Here is a 21,155-nt window from a genome sequence, read left to right on the forward strand (position 1 = left end):
GGACTGGACCTAGAACAAAGACAGGACTTGACTTTTATACACACTTCTAAAAGGGGGTTGGCTATTTTGAAACAAGCTTACAGTTGTGTGAAGCATAGTAGAGCAAAAGTGAGTGTACAGAAGCAGAACAAAGGCAGTTAATCAAACTGTGACAGGTTCATAACTCAGACTTACATGTGACTCTTGCTATGCAGCCTAGAAGGCTGTTATGTAGGTTTGCTCAAATCCCTTGCATGAGCTTATCTTATAACCTTCACTATGGTGTCTAGATGGCTGCAATCCAGGCCTGCTCAGGCATGTCTTATGACCTTCACTGTGCTTCTTAGATGAAAAACAGAATACTTGGAGTTAGTAGTTACAGAAAACAGGAACCTATAAACCCATAAGTTTTCTCACACTATAGAGGAAAGGAAAATAAGAACAATTTGTCTTTCTTCTCCTTATGTTGAGGGAGTGCTGGGAGACTCTCCAGAGCACATTCCTTGGAGCCCTGGCTTCTTAGATAATGTTATCGAGGCTTTGCCTGGGTCTGGAGCTTGCCTTTACTGCTTTTGGGATGAGTCAACCTAATACAGAAAGCTTGTTGTTGTTTTATTTCAAACTTGTTTTTCTTCAAACTTGTTTTTCTTTTTATTTTCCTTTCTTTCTTTCTTTTAATTTCCTGCCTCAAAGCCATGTAAAAGCAGCGTGTGTAGAAACATCTTCACCTGCCATTCCTCCCTTTGGAGGCGTATCATAACCTAATTCTGGACACAAATCATGAGTGTGAGGAATGCAGAGAGAAGACATATACATGTAAACAATGTAGAAAAACCTTCATTTCTCACCAGTGTCCAAGGGCACGTGGTAACACACACTGGAAGATGATATTATAAATGTACAGTATGTGGGAAAGCCTTTGATTTTCCCAATTCATTGCAAGTCCATCAGAGAACTCACACTGAAGAGAAACCCTATAAATGAAATCACTGTGGGAAGGCTTCAGTTTTTCCAGATCCTGTCAAATACATGAAAGAATTCACACTAGCAAAAGACTGGGAATATACGGAATGTAGGAAAAGGTCCATTTTTCCTTTGTCTCTTAAAATACATGAAAGGATTCACACTGGAGAAAAATTCTATAAATGTAAGAAGTGTGGTAAAGCTGTCAGGTATTTCAGTTCCCTTTGTAACTGTGAACTTTAGCAAACCCATCAATATAAGGAATGTGTTAAGGCTTTGCTCATTCCAGCCACCTTCATAATCATAATTAAATTCATACTAGGGAGAAACTCTATGAATGTAATTAATGAGGGAAAACCTTCAGATATGCCAGTTCCCTCCATAACCATTAAGGAACTCATACTGGTGTGAAGCCATACAAATATAAGAAATGTGGTAAAGGCATCACTCATTCCAGTCACCTGCATAACCATGAAACAACTCATACTGGAGAGAAACTCTATGAATGTAGGGAATATAGGAAAGCATTTGTTTTTCCATGTTCTCTTAGAAGACATTAAAATATTCACACTGGAGAAAAACCCAATGTGTGTAAGAAATGTGGTAAAGTATTCACTCATATTTGTTCCCTTTAACTACATGGAAGAACTCACACTGGCCAGGTGTGGTGACTCACACCTGTAATCCCAGCACCTTGGGAGGCCAAGGTAGGTGGATCACCTGAGGTTAGGAGTTCGAGACCAGCCTGGCCAACATGGCAAAAGCCTGTCTCTACTAAAAAATACAAAAATTAGCCAGGCGTGGTGGTGTGCACCTGTAGTCCCAGCTACTCAGGAGGCTGAGGAAGGAGAATCACTTGAAACTGGGAGGTGGCGGTTGCAGTGAGCCAAGATCATGCCATTGCATTCCAGCCTGGGTGACAGAGAGGGAAGGGAAGGGAAAAGGAAAGGGAAAAGGAAAGGGAGAGGGAGAGGGAAAGGGAAGGGGAAGGGAATGGAGGGGAAGGGGAAGGGGAAGGAAAGGAAGGGGAAGGGGAAAAGAAAGAAAAGAAAGAAAAGAGAACTCATACTGTCAAGAAACCTTATAAAAGTAAGAAATGTAATCAAGCTCTCATGCTTAGATGTTTAGTTCCAGGAACTGACTCTCATACAGCCTTTCTCAGTTGAGTTTCTATCACTTAAAACTGAAAGAATTCCAGCAATGGGCTATAACACAACTATCAAAAGAATAAGGTGGATTTGTATGTACAGACATATTTTTCTGCAATATATTAAGGGAAAATAGCAATAGCAATTTTCAGAGCATTGATATATTTCACCTGTTTTGTTGTTTTTAAAATATATACTTTTTTCTATTAATAGTGAGAACTGGAAAAAGAGGAGAATGTTCACTTCAACACATATAAGACTTTAAAACATATACATATATATTTAATCACAGAATAAAACAAAATGTTATAAAATTAAATGCTATGCACAAATTTTGCATCAAAGGCCAATTATCAAAATTTATTTCAACTTAATTTCCATAGAAGCCTGTGGAATGTACTTCCTAGAAAGGAATAAGAATAAAAACAGCAAACTGAATTACAAAGAAACATGAATGACACAGTTCTTATGAGCTCATCAGTGTTTTATTGAACTTTCTTCAATCTCCCTCTGAAAAGCAAAATCCAGAAAATGGTTATTTCACCATCCTTCTATAACTCCAGAAAAGTGAAGTGTATATACACTTGAGATCAAATGATCTCTGGGCAGTTTTTAAAAATATATTCGTGTTAATATCTATGGTGCAATAATACAACAAGAAACTGAGGAAGGGAAATACATCTAAAGAAGCTGAAATAAAATATTCAAATCAAGGTATAGAATTTTGCTACCTGCCATAAATTCAAGGTCACACTAAGGGTGGACCATAAGGAGAGGACACACAATTAGTCAACACAGAAGGCTATCCTTTCTCCATATCAGTGTTTTCATCTCAAGTATCAAACCCATACCCCTCTAGGGCACTCCCTAAATTCCCTATGCTATACCATTTGAGATGTTTAACTCTCCATGATTGAGGCAAAATGTACTGCATACAACTTAAATAAGAACAAAGTAGGCCTACTCATTATAATGAATCATATGAATAAAAATTAATATAAGCTTAGATTTAAGCTAAAATAGAAATGAAATCTGAAAAACTCCATGTTATAAAAAGGAACAAGGAAGGTATTAATGTTACTAACTTATCTACAAAATCTAAACCAAGATAAAGTAGAAATTCAATTGAAAAATCAATGTGATTTGGGAAGCTGAGGTGGGTGGATCACTTGAGGTCAGGAGTTTGAGAACAACCTGGGCAACATGGTGAAATCCCATATCTACTAAAAAATACAAAAAAAAAGCCAGGCGCAGTGGCTCACGCCTGTAATCCCAGCACTTTGGGAGGCCAAGATGGGTGGATCACTTGAGGTCAGGAGTTTGAGACCAGCCTGGCCAACATGGTTAAACCCTGTCTCTACTAAAAATACAAAAATTAGCCAGGCATGGTGGCTGTAATACCAGCTACTTGGGAGGCTGAGGCATGAGAATCACTTGAACCCAGGAGACTGAGGTTGCAATGAGCCGAGATCATGCCACTGCACTCCAGCCTGGGTGACAAAGTGAAGCTCCACCTCAAAAACAAAACAAAATAAAATAAATACAAAAAAAAAATTAGATGGGCATGGTGGTGGGCACCTATAATCCCAGCTATTCAGGAGACTGAGGCGGAAGAATTGCTTGAATTCAGGAGGTGGAAGTTGCAGTAAGCCGAGATAGTGCCACTGTACTCCAGCCTGGGTGACAGAGCAAGACTCCATCTCAAAAAAAAAAGTGATTTTTTTTTTAAGTTGAATAAATGTTTTTTATCTTAAGGCATCACATCTAGAGGCAAAAATTTTTTAAAATAATAAAAGGTTTTAATATCAACATTTGGCTGAAACTGATGGAGAAATGAACATTACTTTTTAAACCTCTTTGCAACAAGATTTTTTAAAAGTAAAAATACCTTTCAATGATCAAATAATAAATCTAACATAAATCCTACATTTAGTAGCATCCAAAAAATAAAAATTATTTTTTACTCAAATTTAAGAAACAAACATAACCACACTTAATGGGAAAAAATGTAATACTCTTTCTAAAGCATGAAAACAGATACCAAAATACCATGTGTTCTTCAATGGACCACATATGCTACACTGACACTATGGCCCATAGTGGGTTTGAAAAGATATAACAGGATTCAATTTTGTTATTTCATCACTATTTTAATCATTAAGCATATTAATGTCACATACAGTTTTTAAAATATAAATATTTTTTAAAGCTGTTTTACAATATGATACCAAGAACACCCAGCAGATACAGGTTGTACAGTTAATCATTTTGACTGTGTCAGTAATATAATCAGAATACTGTAATGGTAAGAGAAAAATACTTTTTTTTTTTTTTTTGAGACAGGGTCTCGCTCTGTCACCCAAGCTGGAATGCAGTGGGGTGCAATCACACCTCACTGCAGCCTCAACCTCCTGGGCTCAAGGATCCTCCAGCCTCAGCCTCCTGAGTAGCTGGAACTACAGGCATGCACCACCACACTCAGCTAATTTTTTTAAATTTATTTGTAGTAGAGACAGGGTCTCACTATGTTGCCCAGGCTAGTCTTGAACTCCTGGGCTCAAGTGATCCTCCTACCTCAGCCTCCCAAAGTGCTGCGATTACAAGTGTGAGCCACCGCCTGGCCTGAAAAATACCTTGTTTTTAATCACTCCCATTCAGCAATAGTGAAAATGCTCTATGTACAACATTGGCTCTGAATAACACATTTCATTTCTGCTTCAAACCTCCTGTGCTGTCTATCGCTGTTTTGATGACTGCATAGCTCAACAGAAAAATGTGTCCCATTGATGTCTCAATAATAAGTCTGATTAGGCAGATAAATTCCCAATCATAAAAGCTTTTATTTTAAGACAAGTATTATGCAAATACAGGATGGAAATCAGACTCACTGTAATTGGGATGAAAAGGCAACTCTAAGAAGAATGCTGTACATATGACACCTATTGCATTTTTATGCACTAGTCTTGCATTCCCTTCCTTTCTTCGTCATCTTTGAAGTGCTAAAGGTAATTACACTAAAAAGTTACTACCAGGCTTAATATGAGAGAACCATGTGTATAAGAAAGCAAGACTTTCAGATAAGCAATCTCCAAATATTTTCTATTTTATATGCATTTATGATTTTTCTTATAAAGAGGGAGTGTTTTATGTGCAACACCTGCAAATGGAAATAAATCTACCTTTCACTCAAGCCCAAATAATCAAATACAAAATACAGACAATACAGCAAACTACAATGGCAGCAGTGATTCTTAGGGCAGCATGTGCAAAATCCAGTATTTTGCTATCTACTTACATCACTGTGGTCAGAAAAGAAATGTGCCAAAACTACCTTTCCCATTCCACTTGAACTGGTTCCCCACAATCCCAACAAACATCTCCTGTGACATTAAGTTGTCATCAGCTTGCGTGATCCCCAGTTCACTCAACCTTTTCTTCTTTATCTGGCCTTTCTGTGTGGAGGCAGCAATTAGTTCATTTACAATTTCACAATTTCCCTCGACTTGCTCAGAAGGGTCAGTTCTTGCATAAAGCTCCATTTTACCAGTTGCACACTGAATCAGCTCTTCTAGATCCACTCTTTCAGCTACGTCTGGCTCTCCACTTGTCTGAATTTTAAGCGCTTTATTTTCTGGAGAAACAAACAAATAATAACAAAGTTAAATATACAAGCTAACCCAACAAAAACATATATTTCTACACAGTCTGTTAGAGCTTTCAAGTTTTTTTCGGCAAAGGATTTCTGCTGTCCCCTAACTGGATTTTACAAATTGTTTGCCATAAGATTCTCAACAAGCAGCTGCCTTGCTTTCTATGCCAAGTTTCCCTGACCCTCATGCAGGATCACCAATTTTGAACTCTTCCTTTACCCTTTTCATCCCAGAATCACTTTTACTCAACAGACGTTTCCTGGATAGTTACTATCTGCTAAGCACTGTGTTAGGAGATAGGATGCACAGATTGCTAAGATAGTGCCACTTTTCTAAATGAAGTCCCAATCTAGCAGCTAATTCTAGATAGGCCCCATGATCCCCACCCCCTGGTATTACGTTCATGCCTATTAAATGGCAGAAGAATTTTGCACTGTAATTTTACAATGTAATTAAGATTGCTAATCAGTTTTCTCCAGCTGGTTGCTAAAGAGGAAGTCAGAGAAATTCAGAGCATGAGAGATTTGCCTTGAGGGATGTTCTCTGTTGCTGAGGTGGGGGGGGGCCATGAGGCAAGAACCTGAGAGCCTCTAGGAGCTGAGTGTCAGCCCCAGCAAACAGCCAGCAGCCAGCAAGAAAATGGAGACTTCAGACCCATGAGCTAAAGGAATGAATTCTGCCAATGAATGACATGAATGCATTTGGAGGCAGAGTCTGCCCCCAGAGCTTTCAGATGAGTCCTGCCCAGCTGACACCTTTATTTTACTCTTGTGAGACCTGTGAAGAAATAAAGAACTTGCAGAGATGTAACTGGAGCAGATCCTGAAGGATGACAAGGACTACCCTTTAAACTCTTTCAACCTGAAAAAGCTGATTAAATAAATAAACTGCTTTAAACTTTCCTCAGCTACATCAAAGCTTAATCCTTCTCTATGACTGAGACTTAATAGTGATCTACATCATAGCTTGAAGTTCACAAATTTCCACTGAGTTAGCTCCCCTTCACTGCCAAGAAAGGCAGGTGACAGGAAGGCATTTACTTCCACCAATAAAAACAGAGGTGAACTCCACTATCCCCTCCAGGAAATGCAGCCTTCAACCTGGCACATTCATTTCACTGCCTCCAGCCTTAACAAATACCAGTAGGAGCCACCATTGCTGTCACACACCCACTGTTGCTGTCACACACCCACCATAGCATCACACACCCACCATTGCTATCACACACCCACCGTTGCTATCACACATCCACCCTCATTGAAAGCTAAGCATGATAAGAAGGGAACTACACAGAAACCACAACATCAAGATTTTGAATGACAGTTGAACTAGTTGACCTTGAAGGTTTCTTTCACCGTCTATAATGTTATGACTTTATCAAGCTTCTCTCTCTCCATGCCCAAGCATATCCCAACAACCTTTTTTAAGGAAGAGAGGAAGACTCAGATCCTTAATCAGCATTTAATGCTGAAATAAATTATGTCTGGTTTTTATATTAAAAATTACTAAATATACCTTCAGTTCCATCTTCAGCATTTTCTTGCAGGTCAGAGAAGATTGTAGGTTTCACCAAGACAACACCATAACCTTCATTATTATGTATTATATTATTCACCATGGATATCTTGGGAATGTCATAATGTTCATCTAAGAAGTCCTGTGACATTGAAAACAAATGTTTTAGGAACTGTCATATTCAACATTTCCTGCCTTAAAAATCTTCTTTATTCACACTATTCTAAAAATAAAGGGGAAAAGCTATGTTTAGTCCCATGTTGTAGCACAGTCTGAGCCCTTAGTGACACAGCTTTCCTCTGTCATTTCTGCAGATCTATAGGTAACAAAGCATTCTCACAAGAGATTCCAATCACTGATATTATCAAAATGTGTACACTGTTTATGCTTTTCAAAACCAGAAAATAGAACCCAACAATTTAATAAAGCATAATTTGTAGGTAAAGCCATTCTATCCGTTGAAAAGTGGGCGTTTTGGCCGATGCTCACCTTAATGAGGATCCCTTCCTTGCAGTGATGGATCCCATTGTCACTCAGGGTGCACTGACTCCCAGGGTAGATTTCTATACCGGCACCCTGTGAGTCACAGTTTGAGATAATGACAATCAGTTTTTAAAAGGCAAGACTATAAGAGTTTATTACAATTACTTCTTAGCCTTTAACACAGTACAAATGTACAGCACAAAGATAAAGTATTTTACAGATAAGTTTTATCAGCCATTTTTAATCAACATTTCCATTTGTTCCATTTCTAGCAAGTTGTTGACAATTTATCATTTTCAAAACCACACACACACACACACTAAGAGTGCCAACACTTGATTCTTGCTCTACTCTCTTTCATTCTAGATAAGTGTTTTCTGATTCTGCCAAGAAAAAAAAAAGTCATTTAACAATTTTGTTGAAAGACGCACTTATTCAAAATGACCATTCTCTCAGATACTCACTTAGTTGGAGAAAAGTATTTGAATTTAGTAAAATATTGTAATTTGAGGATAGAAACAAGACCCCACATTTTCCAAAACCTGTCAGTTTTAAAATACCCCAACCCAACTTAAAAATCATTTCTATGAGTCAAACAATGGCTTTCCCTACCACACACGTTAACATTAGCAGCCAGTTCAAGTGTCATTCAAACAGAGTAACCAGAAAGATCAAACATGACACTATTCTCTCATACCTCATGGCACCAAAAAACATAAGAGTAGTAAGAATTTCTTTCCTAATGCTATGCAAGGCACTCTGGAAAACAAAAATGATTCACTCAAACCTCTATAGTTATTTCAGCAACCATTTGGGAATAATTTAATACACAACAGCATCGATGAAGAAGAATTGCTGTAACCATTGATGACACATCTAATGCATGTATGTTCAGTTAATTTTCTAGTAGCAGTAGTATTCCATGAGAAAACATTTATTTTTACTTAACCCTGTACATATGCCTGAACCATATGTATACACCAATCTAACTCTTGTAGAGAGGATTTTAAAAATGTGCTAATTGGGTCTTCTTCTAAGAGATTTTCAGTTTGGGTTTATGTGCAAAAAAAGATTTTGGGACGACTATGTTAAAAACATCTATAGCAAGATGGTTAAAATTAAATATCAAACTATCAGGAATCATAAAATTTGTAAAGGAGAAAAATTTAAACTAGCAGTCATGTAGCAAATGAAAGTCATATTCAAAATATGTTATGAAAAGGAACAGATAATTTGGCAATTAAAAAGTAACTGAGGAGCCTGCCACTTCTGGGATGATGGAGTAGATGTCCCCATTCCTCCTGCTAGGTACGACCAAAAACCATGGGCATTACATATAAAACAAGCATAAGACTGAAACGTGGAGAGAAGAAGGCAGACCAGCTAGGGACCTCAGGACCCAAGAAACAACACCAACACAGTGGTAAGTTCCTTTCTTTTTGCTTCATAATCCCTAGACTTGGAGCTGAAGAAGCCAGCAATCCAGTACACCAACAGACATACACCCAAAAAAAAGCTGCTCTAACAAAAGGCCTATTCAACCTAGAAAGAGGAAAACTTTTAGATAATAATAGCTCTATTCCAGGTAAACACCACAGAGCCAGGACTTTCATCCCCACCAACCACAGTTGCAAGGCCCTCCCTGCAGCAGTGTCAGTGAAAACTATATGAGGAGCCTGGACTTGTACCCCCACCTGGCAGTGCCAAGACAACCACTCCCTCCCTACTGGGGCAGTGTCAGAGCAGGCCTAGTGGAGATTCCAGACTTTCACCATTGCCTAGTGGTAACAAGACCACTCCCATATATCACAGTGCCAGTGGAGACCATGTAGGAAGCTAGACCTCCCAACCCCACATAGCAGTAAGAATGAGCTCCCCCACCCAACTTGGGTATCAATGAACGCCAAGTGGGAACCATGACTTCTACCTCCACCAGTAACAAGATGATGCCCATCTACCCCCAACCCTGTCCCTTCTTGTAGTAGTATCAGAGAAGCCAAGTTAAAACAGAAGATCCAGATTCTCACAACATAATACAAAAATATCCAACTTTCATTTGAAAATCCCTTGTCATACCAAGAATCAGGAAAATGTCAAAATGAATAAGACAATTAACAGACGCCAAAACCAAGATGTCAGAGATGATAGAATTAACTGACAGTGATTTTAAAGCAACCATGATAAAAATGCTTCAATAAACAATTATGAACGCACATAAAACCAATGAAAAATGAAAGTCTCAGCAAAGAAGTAGATGATATAAAGAACCAAATGGAAATTTTAGAACTGAAAAATACAATAACTAAAATAGAAAGCTCAGTGGATGTGCTCAACAGCAGAATGAAAACAACAGAGGAAAGAATCAATGAACTGGAATACAGAACAATAAAATTTTCCCAATAGCAGAGAAAACATAGTGAAAAAGAAAAGTAAACAGAGCTCCAGGGGTCTGCTGGAATATAACAAAAGATCCAATATTCATGTCATCAGAGTCCTGGAAAGAAAGAGGGTGAGGCTAAAAACATACTTCAAGAAATAGTGATTAAAAAGCTCCCAAATTTGGCAGGATTGGGATAATAAGCCTACAGTGTCAAGAAGCTGAGCAGACATCAAACAGGACAAACTCAAAGAAATCCATGCCAACATACATCATAATTAAACTAGTGTAAGCTAAAAACAAAAATCTTGAAAGCATCAACGAAAATTTTACGCCTTACCTATAGGAGAGAAAATGTGATTGACAGCATCAGAAACCATGGATGTCAGATGAAATACACACAGTATTGTTCAAGGGCTAAAAGAAAAAAATTATCAACCCAGAATCCTATAACCAGTGAAAATATTCTTCAGGAATGAGGAGGAAATCAAGATATTCCAAGAAGAAGGGAAAATAAGAAAATTTGTCACCAGCAGACCTATCTTCATAGAATGACTAAAGGAAGTTATCTAAACAAAAAACAAATGATAAAAGAAAAGATCTTGGAACATCAAAAAGAAAAAAAAAGAACACAGTAAGCAAAGATATAGGTAAATACAATAAGCTTTCCAATAAGCTTTCCTTCTCTTGAGTGTTCTAAATTATGTTTGACATTTGAAACAAAAATCATAAAATTCTCTAATATGGTTCTAGATGTACGTACGTAAAGAAAATGTTTAAGACAATTATAAAAAGGAGATGGTAAACAATAATAAAAGGAGGCAAGGTTTCTATACTTTACTTGAACTGGTGACACCAGTAAACTGTTATGTACATATAATATACAACCTAGAGCGACCACTAAAAAAGCTATATGAGGAGATATTCTCAAGAACAAATGAAATTCTGAAAAATGTTCGGGTATCCACAGGATGGCAGAAAAAAAGCAAATCGACGAGTTAATGGGTGTAGCACACCAGCATGGCACATGTATACATATGTAACTAACCTGCACATTGTGCACATGTACCCTAAAACTTAAAGTATAATAATAATAAAATAAAAAAATAAAAAAAAAATGAAAAGCATAACAAACAGAAAACATGAAATAGACTAAAGATTTAATATCAATAATTAAATGAAAGTGGTCTAAATATAATTAAAAGACAAAGATTGACAAAGTGGATTAAAAACATGACAACTATATGCTGTCTACAACTCACTTCAAACAGAATATAGGCAAGTTGAAATTAAAACAATAGAAAAAGACTATTCAACAAGAAGAGCTAACTATCCTAAACATATATGGGTGCATATAACTATCCTAAATATATATGCACCCAATAAAGGAGAATCCGGATTCATAAAGCAAGCCCTTAGAGACCTACAAAGAGACTTAGACTCCCACACAATAATAATGGGAGACTTTAACACCCCACTGTCAACATTAGACAGATCAACGAGACAGAAAGTTAACAAGGATATCCAGGAATTGAACTCAGCTCTGCACCAAGCGGACCTAATAGACATCTACAGAACTCTCCACCCCAAATCAACAGAACATACATTCTTCCCAGCACCACATCACACTTATTCCAAAATTGACCACATAGTTGGAAGTAAAGCACTCCTCAGCAAATGTAAAAGAACAGAAATTATAACAAACTGTCTCTCAGACCACAGTGCAATCAAACTAGAACTCAGGATTAAGAAACTCACTCAAAACAAAACTGCTCCACTACATGGAAACTGAACAACCTGCTCCTGAATGACTACTGGGTAGATAACGAAATGAAGGCAGAAACAAAGATGTTCTTTGAAATCAATGAGAACAATGACACAACATACCAGAATCTCTGGGACACATTTAAAGCAGTGTGTAGAAGGAAATTTATAGCACTAAATGCCCACAAGAGAAAGCAGGAAAGATGTAAAATTGACACCCTAACATCACAATTAAAAGAACTAGAGAAGCAAGAGAAAGCACATTCCAAAGCTGGCAGAAGGCAAGAAATCACTAAGATCAGAGAAGAACTGAAGGAGATAGAGACACAACAAACCCTTCAAAAAATCAATGAATCCAGGAGCTGGTTTTTTGAAAAGATCAACAAAATTGATAGACCACTAGCAAGACTAAAAAAGAAGAAAAGAGAGAAGAATCAAATAGATGCAATAAAAAATAATAAAGGGGATATCACCACCAATCCCACAGAAATACAAACTACCATCAGAGCATACTATAAACACCTCTATGCAAATAAACTAGAAAATCAAGAAGAAATGGATAAATTCCTCGACATATACACCCTCCCAAGACTAAACCAGGAAGAAGTTGAATCCCTGAATAGACCAATAACAGGTTCTGAAATTGAGGCAATAATTAATAGCCTACCAACCAAAAAAAGTCCAGGACCAGACAGATTCACAGCCGAATTCTACCAGAGGTACAAAGAGGAGCTGGTACCATTCCTTCTGAAACTATTCCAATCAATAGAAAAAGAGGGAATCCTCCCTAACTCATTTTATGAGGCCAGCATCATCCTGATACCAAAGCCTGGCAGAGACACAACAAAAAAAGAGAACTTAGACCAATATGCCTGATGAACATCGATGCAAAAATCCTCAATAAAATACTGGCGAACCGAATCCAGCAGCACATCAAAAAGCTTATCCACCACAATCAAGTTGGCTTCATCCCTGGGATGCAAGGCTGGTTCAACATACGAAAATCAATAAACGTAATCCAGCATATAAACAGAACCAAAGACAAAAACCACATGATTATCTCAATAGATGCAGAAAAGGCCTTCAACAAAATTCAACGCATTTCATGCTAAAAACTCTCAATAAACTAGGTATTGATGGAACATATCTCAAAATAATAAGAGCTGTTTATGACAAACTCACAGCCAATATCGTACTGAATGGGCAAAAACTGGAAGCATTCCCTTTGAAAACTGGCACAAGACAGGGATGCCCTCTCTCACCACTCCTATTCAACATAGTGTTGGAAGTTCTGGCCAGGGCAATCTGGCAGGAGAAAGAAATAAAGGGTGTTGAATTAGGAAAAGAGAAAGTCAAATTGTCCCTGTTTGCAGATGACATGATTGTATATGTAGAAAACCCTACCGTCTCAGTCCAAAATCTCCTCAAGCTGATAAGCAACTTTAGCAAAGTCTCAGGATACAAAATCAATGTGCCAAAATCACAAGCATTCCTATACACCAATAACAGATAAACAGAGAGTCAAATCATAAGTGTACTCCCATTCATAATTGCTTCAAAGAGAATAAAATACCTAGGAATCCAACTTACAAGGGATGTGAAGGACCTCTTCAAGGAGAACTACAAACCACTGCTCAATGAAAAAAAAGAGGACACAAATAAATGGAAGAACATTCCATTCTCATGGATAGGAAGAATCACTATCATGAAAATGGCCATACTGCCCAAGGTAATTTATAGATTCAATGCCATCCCCATCAAGCTACCAAGGACTTTCTTACAGAATTGGAAAAACTACTTTAAAGTTCATATGGAACCAAAAAAGAGCCCGCATCGCCAAGACAATCCTAAGCCAAAAGAACAAAGCTGGAGGCATCATGCTACCTGACTTCAAACTATACTACAAGGCTACAGTAACCAAAACAGCATGGTACTGGTACCAAAACAGAGATATAGACCAATGGAACAGAACAGAGCCCTCAGAAATAATACCACACATCTACAACCATCTGATCTTTGACAAACCTGACAAAAACAAGAAATGGGGAAAGGATTCCCTATTTAATAAATGGTGCTGGGAAAACTGGCTAGCCATATGGAGAAAGCTGAAACTGGATCCCTTCCTTACACCTTATACAAAAATTAATTCAAGATGGATTAAAGACTTAAATGTTAGACCTAAAACCATAAAAACCCTAGAAGAAAACCTAGGCAACACCATTCGGGACATACGCATGGGCAAGGACTTCATGACTAAAACACCAAAAGCAATGGCAACAAAAGCCAAAATTGACAAATGGGATCTAGTTAAACTAAAGAGCTTCTGCACAGCAAAAGAAACTACCATCAGAGTGAAAAAGCAACCTACAGAATGTGAGAAAATTTTTACAATCTACCCATCTAACAAAGGGCTAATATCCAGAATCTACAAAGAACTTAAACAAATTTAAAAGAAAAAATCAAACAACCCCATCAAAAAGTGGGAAAAGGATATGAACAGACACTTCTCAAAAGAAGACATTTATGCAGCCAAAAACACATGCAAAAATGCTCACCCTCACTGGCCATCAGAGAAATGCAAATCAAAACCACAATGAGATACCATCTCACACCAGTTAGAATGGCAATCATTAAAAAGTCAGGAAACAACAGGTGCTGGAGAGGATGTTCAGAAATAGGAACACTTTTACACTGTTGGTGGGACTGTAAACTAGTTCAACCATTGTGGAAGTCAGTGTGGCAATTTCTCAGGGATCTAGAACTAGAAATACCATTTGACCCAACCATCCCATTACTGGGTATATACCCAAAGGACTATAAATCATGCTGCTATAAAGACACATGCACACGTATGTTTATTGCTGCATTATTCACAATAGCAAAGACTTGGAACCAACCCAAATGTCCAACAATGATAGACTGGATTAAGAAAATGTGGCACATATACACCATGGAATACTATGCAGCCATAAAAAAGGATGAGTTCACGTCCTTTGTAGGGACATGGACGAAGCTGGAAACCATCATTCTGAGCAAACTATCGCAAGGACAGAAAACCAAACACCGCATGTTCTCATTCTTAGGTGGGAATTGAACAATGAGAACACTTGTACACAGGGTGGGGAACATCACATTCTGGGGCCTGCATGGGGTGGGGGGAGGGGGGAGGGATAGCATTAGGAGATATACCTAATGTAAATGACAAGTTAATGGGTGCAGCACACCAACATGGCACATGTATACATATGTAACAAGCCTGCATGTTATGCACATGTACCCTAGAACTTAAAGTATAATTAAAGAAAAAATAGAAAAAGACATATCATGCAAACAATAATCAAAGGAAAGCAGGTGTGGCTATATTAATATCAGATAAAGTAGACTTTGGAGCAAAAAACATTACCAGAGACAGACATAATCATAAACATGCTGACTCACCAAAAAGACACAGCAATCCTAAGTGAGAATACACCAAACAGAACTGCAAAATATGTGAAGCAAAAACTAATAGTACTGAAAAGGCAAACAAACAAATTCAGTTATAGTTAGAGACTTCAACACCCCTCTCTCAACAATTGACAGAAGAAAGAAATCAGAAAGAATACAAAAGAACTCAACACCACCAACCAAGTTGATCTAGTTGACATTTTATAGAATATACCACCCAATGACAGCAGAATACACATTCTTTTCATTTGCTCACAGAATATGTATCCAGATAGACCATATCCTGAGCCACAAAAGAAACCTGTAGAAATTTAAAAGAATTAAAATCATATAGTGTGTTTTCCGACCACAATGGAATGAAACTGGGATTCAACAACAGAAAGATAATAGTAAAACTCCAAATATTTAGAAACTAAACAACACACTTCTAAATTCTGCACAAACCAAAGAATAAAAATAAAAAATATCAAAATTTACAAAACAGCTAGAGCAATGCTGAGAGACAAGTTTATAGCATTAAATGGTTACATTAGAAAAGAGAAAAAGTCTCAAATCAATAATCTAATCTGTCAGGTGGAAAACCCAAAACAAGTAAAATAAACCCAAAACAAGCAGAAGGAACGAAATCATAAAAAGAACATAAAAAAGTAAAACTAAAAATTAAAATTAAATCTAAAAAAAGAACTAAAATAAGTGAAATTGAAAACAGTATAATTATCAAAAAGAAAAAAAACACAGAACAATGAAACAAAGAGTTGGTTCTCAAAAGAAGACACAAACTACCAACATCAAGCATGAAACAGGGATCATTACTATATACCCTGCAGATATCAGAAGAATAAGGAAATACTACAAAAATTCTATACATATAAATCTGACAACTTAGAAGTAGTAATCCAATACCACAAAAAGCACAAACTACCAAAATATACTCAATATGAAACAGGTCATTTGAATATCCTTTTAACTATTAATGAAATTGAATTCATGATTTTAAAAATTCCAAAAGAGAAATCTCCAGGCCCAGGTGATTGCATTGGAGAAATCCATCAAACATCTGAAGAATAAACAGCAATTCTACACAATCTTGTCTACAAAATAGAAGAGAAGGGAACACTTCAGTATTCATTTTATGAAGCTACTATTATCGATAATAAAACCAAAGACAGTGGCACAGAAAACCAAAACTAGAGTCCAATATTCATGAATATAGATGCAAAATTTCCTAACAAAAGATTAGCAAATACAATTCAGCAATATATAAAAATAATTATATACCATGACCAAGTGGGGTTTATGCCACAGAGGTAAGGCTGGCTCAAAATTTGAAAATCAACCAATGTAACCCACCATTTTCTGTTTTCCAGTAAGAAAAATCATGCAATCAATCTATCCAGAAAAAACATTAAAAGTCAGCCTAGTCCTGAGAAAGGAACTCAGAAAAAAAGAAGTCAACATCCACTTATGATAAAAATTCTCAAAAAAAAAAAAAAAAGAGCAGAAATTCTTCAACTTAATAAAGAATATCTAAAAACCTGGTCAACCTTATTCTTTTTGATGGAATACTAAATATATTCTCTCTAATATCAAAACCAAGGTAAGGATGTCTGCTTTCATAGTGCTGGAAATTCTAGCCAGTGCAATAAGGCAAGGGGGGAACAAGGCATAAATTAGAAAAGAAAGAAAAGAACCTGCCCTTATTTGCAGATAACATTACTCTCTATATAGAAAATCCCAAGGAATCTACAAAGACATTCCTATAAGTGTGGTTCAACAAAGTCATAGGATATAGCATAAACATATAAAAATAAATTATATTTCTATATACTAGCAATGAACATATGGACATTGAAATTAAAAACATCATAATCACTCAAAAAAGTGAAATAATTAGGTACAAATCTAACAAAACACATACAACATTTGTATGCTGAAGAGTACACAATGCTGATGAAAGAAAACAAAGATTTGGCTGGGTGTAGGGGCTCATGTTTATAATCCCAGCACTTCGGGAGACTGAAGCAGGAGGACTGCTTGAGCCTAGGAGTTGGAGAACAGCCTAGGCAACATGGCAAGACCCCATCTCTACAAAAAATAAAGTAAAAAATATTAGCTCGGTGTTGTGGCATGCGCCTTTAGTCCCAGCTACTTGAGAGGCAGAGGTGGGAAGATGGCTTGAGCCCAGGAGACTGAAGCTATGCCATGAGCCATGTTCATGCCACCACATTCCAGCCTGGGTGACAGAACAAGACCCTATCTGAAAAAAAAAAGAAATCAGAGATTTTAAATAAATGGAGAAATACATTGTTTTCAAAGATTGGAAGGCATTAATCCTTCCCAAACTGACATATGGGTTTATTGAAGTTCCTATCAAAATCTCAGCATGATCTTTTGTGGATATAGACAAAATTATTTTAACATTTGTATTGAAAAGCAAAGGAACCAGAGTAGCTGAAACAATTTTGAAAAAACAAAGTAGAAGAAATCACTCCACCTGATTTTAAGACTTAATGTATAGCTACAGGTATTGGTGGAGGGATGGCTACACAGATTAGTGAAACAGAATAGGAAAAGAAATGAACCGTGACTTAAACCTCACACCTTATACCAAAATTAACTAGAAAATGGATCACAACCTTATGTAAAATATAATGCTATAAAAATTTTAGAAAAACAATAGGAGAAAATCAGGATCTATGGCTAGGCAAAGAGTTCTTATCACCAAAACCTCGACTCATAAAAGGAAAAACTGATACAGTGGACTTCATCAAAATTAAATACTTTGCTCCATAAAAGGCCATATGAAGAAGGTGAAAAGACAAGCTACAGAGTGGCAAAAAATGTCTCCAAACCACATACCTGACAACGAACTAGTATCTAGAATATACAGAGAACTGTCAAACCTCTACAGTAAAGAACAAACAATCCAATTAGAAAATGGGGCAAAAGTCACAGATATTTCACTAAAGAGGATATACGGGCGGCAAATAAGCATATGAGAAAATACTCGACATCATTAACAACTGGGGAAATGACAATTAAAACCACAATGAGATATCACTACACACTTATCAGAATGGCTAAAACAAAAAACAGTCAAAACACCAAATGCTCTTGAGGACATGGAGAAACTAGACCACTCAAACATTGCTAGTAGGAATGTAAAATGGTACAACTACTCTGAAAAACATTTTAGCAGTTTCTTTAAAAAAACAAACCTAAACATGCAACTACTATATGACCTACAATTGCATCTGTTGTCATTTACTCCTTAAAAAATGAAAACTGTGTTCACAGAAAAACCTGTAACCAAACATTTATAGCAGCTTTACTGACAATAGGCAAAAACTGGAGACAATCTAGACATCCTTCCACAAGTGACTAAACAAACCGTGGAACAACCACACATTGGACTATTCCTCCACAGTAAAAAGGAGCAAGCTATTGGTACATACAACGACCTAGGTGAAGCTCCACAGAACCACACTAAGTGAGAAAAGCCAATCCCAAAGAGCCACATACTGTGTGATTCCATTTCTACATTTTTGAAATGATGAAATAAATAGAAATGAAAAACAGCTTAAGGTGTGCCTGCAGTTAAGGAAGAGGTTGGTGGGAGAGGCAGGTGAGTTTGGCTCTAGGAGGGCAGCATGAGGGGGTCCCTGTGGTGATGGGAATATTCTTCTACTTGACAGGATCGATGTCAGTATTCTGGTTGTGATGTTGCACAACAGTTTCACAAGATGTTACCATTAGGGGACACTGGTGAAGGGCATAATGCAGGACCTCTCCCTGTTATTTCTTACAACACTGTGTGAATATACAATTACGAAGTTATAATTTTAAGGGTCTAAACCTCTCTTAAAGCTACATAAAGTCATTGTGAGATTTATTACTTTTCTTCCTATCATTTGAAAATGCTACATGAGAAGACCCTTGCACAGTTGAGTTTGACTGACTTGGTAGAGATGACTGTCTGAAGAGAGTGGGAGTACACACATACATCTTGGTCCCATATTTCATATATTCATTTACAACTTAAACCCAAACTACTTCCCCAAGAGGACAAGAGCTTCTACCTTGGCGCCATATAAATCCGAGTTCTTCATTAGAAACTCTGCCGATGTCCGCACTGTGACTCCGGTCGTCTCACACTGCAGCACACAGTTTTCCAGCGTAGTCTTACCACGGTGAACAACTGGGATGAAAACATACGCTGACTGTTTTAAGAAGTAATGTGCCTTTTCCAATGTTAGAGATAGCCTGGAGCTGACATTAGCTATGGTCTAAATATTTCTCAATGGCTATCATTTAAATTTTCTTACCTAAATTACAAATTCATAAAATATAAAACAATGACTATTTTGAGTTATTTTCTACAATCTAAAAGCAACATTCTTTAAAAAGAATGACTTGACCTCAGATACAAAAGCACTTTCCATCACCAGAAAAAAAAAGTATCAGAGAGCGATTTTGCTGAGTATCTCAGAAGAAAAAGACCTTGATTCAAGAAAGGGGATACAAAGATTCCAGGAAACAAACATTACTCCCATGCGGAGATAACTTCAGTCTAGTGCTACCTTAAATACAGAGAAAACAGATCACAACACTGGAAAGTTTTAAAAGAAAAAAATCACCACACAGAAAAGAAACTAATATTAAACAACAAATTATTATGAATAGGCTATTTTTCACTTCAGGGTTAAGATTGCTAAGTCATCACACTATGTACATAAAAAAAATAATTTTCTAGGCCGCATGCGGTAGCTCACACCTGTAATCCTAGCACTTTGGGAGGCCAAGGGGGGCAGATCACCCAAGGTGAGGAGTTCAAGACCAACCTGGCCAACATGGTGAAACCCTGTCTCTACTAAAAAATACAAAAATTAGCCGAGTGTGGTGGCAGGCACCTGTAATGCCAGCTACTTGGGAGGCTGAGGCAGGAGAATCGCTTGAACCCGAAAGGCGGAGCTTGCAGTGAGCAGAGATCACACCACTGCACTCCAGCCTGGGCGACAGAGCGAGACCTCTGCCTCTCGCGTTCAAGTGAATCTGCTGCCTCAGCCTCCTGAGTAGCTGGGATTACAGGCGCCTGCCACCACGCCAAGCCAATTTTTGTATTTTTTAGTAGAGAAGGGGTTTCATCATGTTGGCCAGGCTAGTCTCAAACTCCTGACCTCAGGTGATTCACCCGCCTCAGCCTCCCAAAGTGTTGGGATTACAGGCGTAAGCCACTGCGCCCAGCCTAAATGAGTAAACTTTTTTTTTTTTTTTTGGAGACGGAGTCTCGCTCTGTTGCCTAGGCTGGAGTGCAGTGGTGCAATCTTGGCTCACTGCAACCTCTGCTTCCCAGGTTCAAGGAATTCTCCTGCCTCAGCCTCCAGAGTAGATGGGATCACAGGCGTGTACTACCACACCTGGCTAATTTTTGTATTTTTAGTAGAGACAGGGTTCCACCATGTTCGCCAGGCTGGTCTCAAAAACTCCTGACCTCAGGTGATCCACCCTCCTCGGCCGCCCAAAATGCTGGGATTGCAGGCGTGAGCCACCACGCCCAGCTTCATAAATAATCAGTCTTCCATACACACTCATACCCCAGAGATATTGCAGGTTGAGTTCCAAACCACCACAATAAAGGAAATATCACAACTAAAGTGAGTCACACAATTTTTTTGGTTTCCCAGTGCATACAAAAGTTATGTTTATGGGAGTCTGGGGTGGGTGGATCACTTGAGGCCAGGAGTCTGAGACCAGCCTGGGCAACATGGCAAGACCCCATCTCTAAAAAATACAAAAATTAGCCAGACGTGATGGCACACGCCTGTAGTC

General features: G+C 37.7%; 1 protein-coding gene across 1 annotated transcript in view; it reads right to left on the minus strand.

The window, feature by feature from the left end:
* Positions 1 to 2,579: 2,579 nt before the first annotated feature.
* The window catches only part of SHCBP1 (SHC binding and spindle associated 1), a 42,617-nt gene continuing 24,041 nt past the window's right edge, over positions 2,580 to 21,155 (minus strand). Inside the window, exons 10-13 of the mRNA XM_054452875.2 lie at positions 19,406 to 19,524; positions 7,745 to 7,831; positions 7,256 to 7,397; positions 2,580 to 5,721 (exon numbers count right to left, since the gene is read on the minus strand). Of these exons, the coding sequence (XP_054308850.1) occupies positions 5,396 to 5,721; positions 7,256 to 7,397; positions 7,745 to 7,831; positions 19,406 to 19,524 (674 nt within the window). The 3' untranslated portion in view covers positions 2,580 to 5,395. The remainder of the gene's footprint in view (positions 5,722 to 7,255; positions 7,398 to 7,744; positions 7,832 to 19,405; positions 19,525 to 21,155) is intronic.

The sequence above is a fragment of the Pongo pygmaeus genome, chromosome 18 (assembly GCF_028885625.2).
Source record: "Pongo pygmaeus isolate AG05252 chromosome 18, NHGRI_mPonPyg2-v2.0_pri, whole genome shotgun sequence".
NCBI classification, from domain to species: Eukaryota; Metazoa; Chordata; class Mammalia; order Primates; family Hominidae; genus Pongo; species Pongo pygmaeus.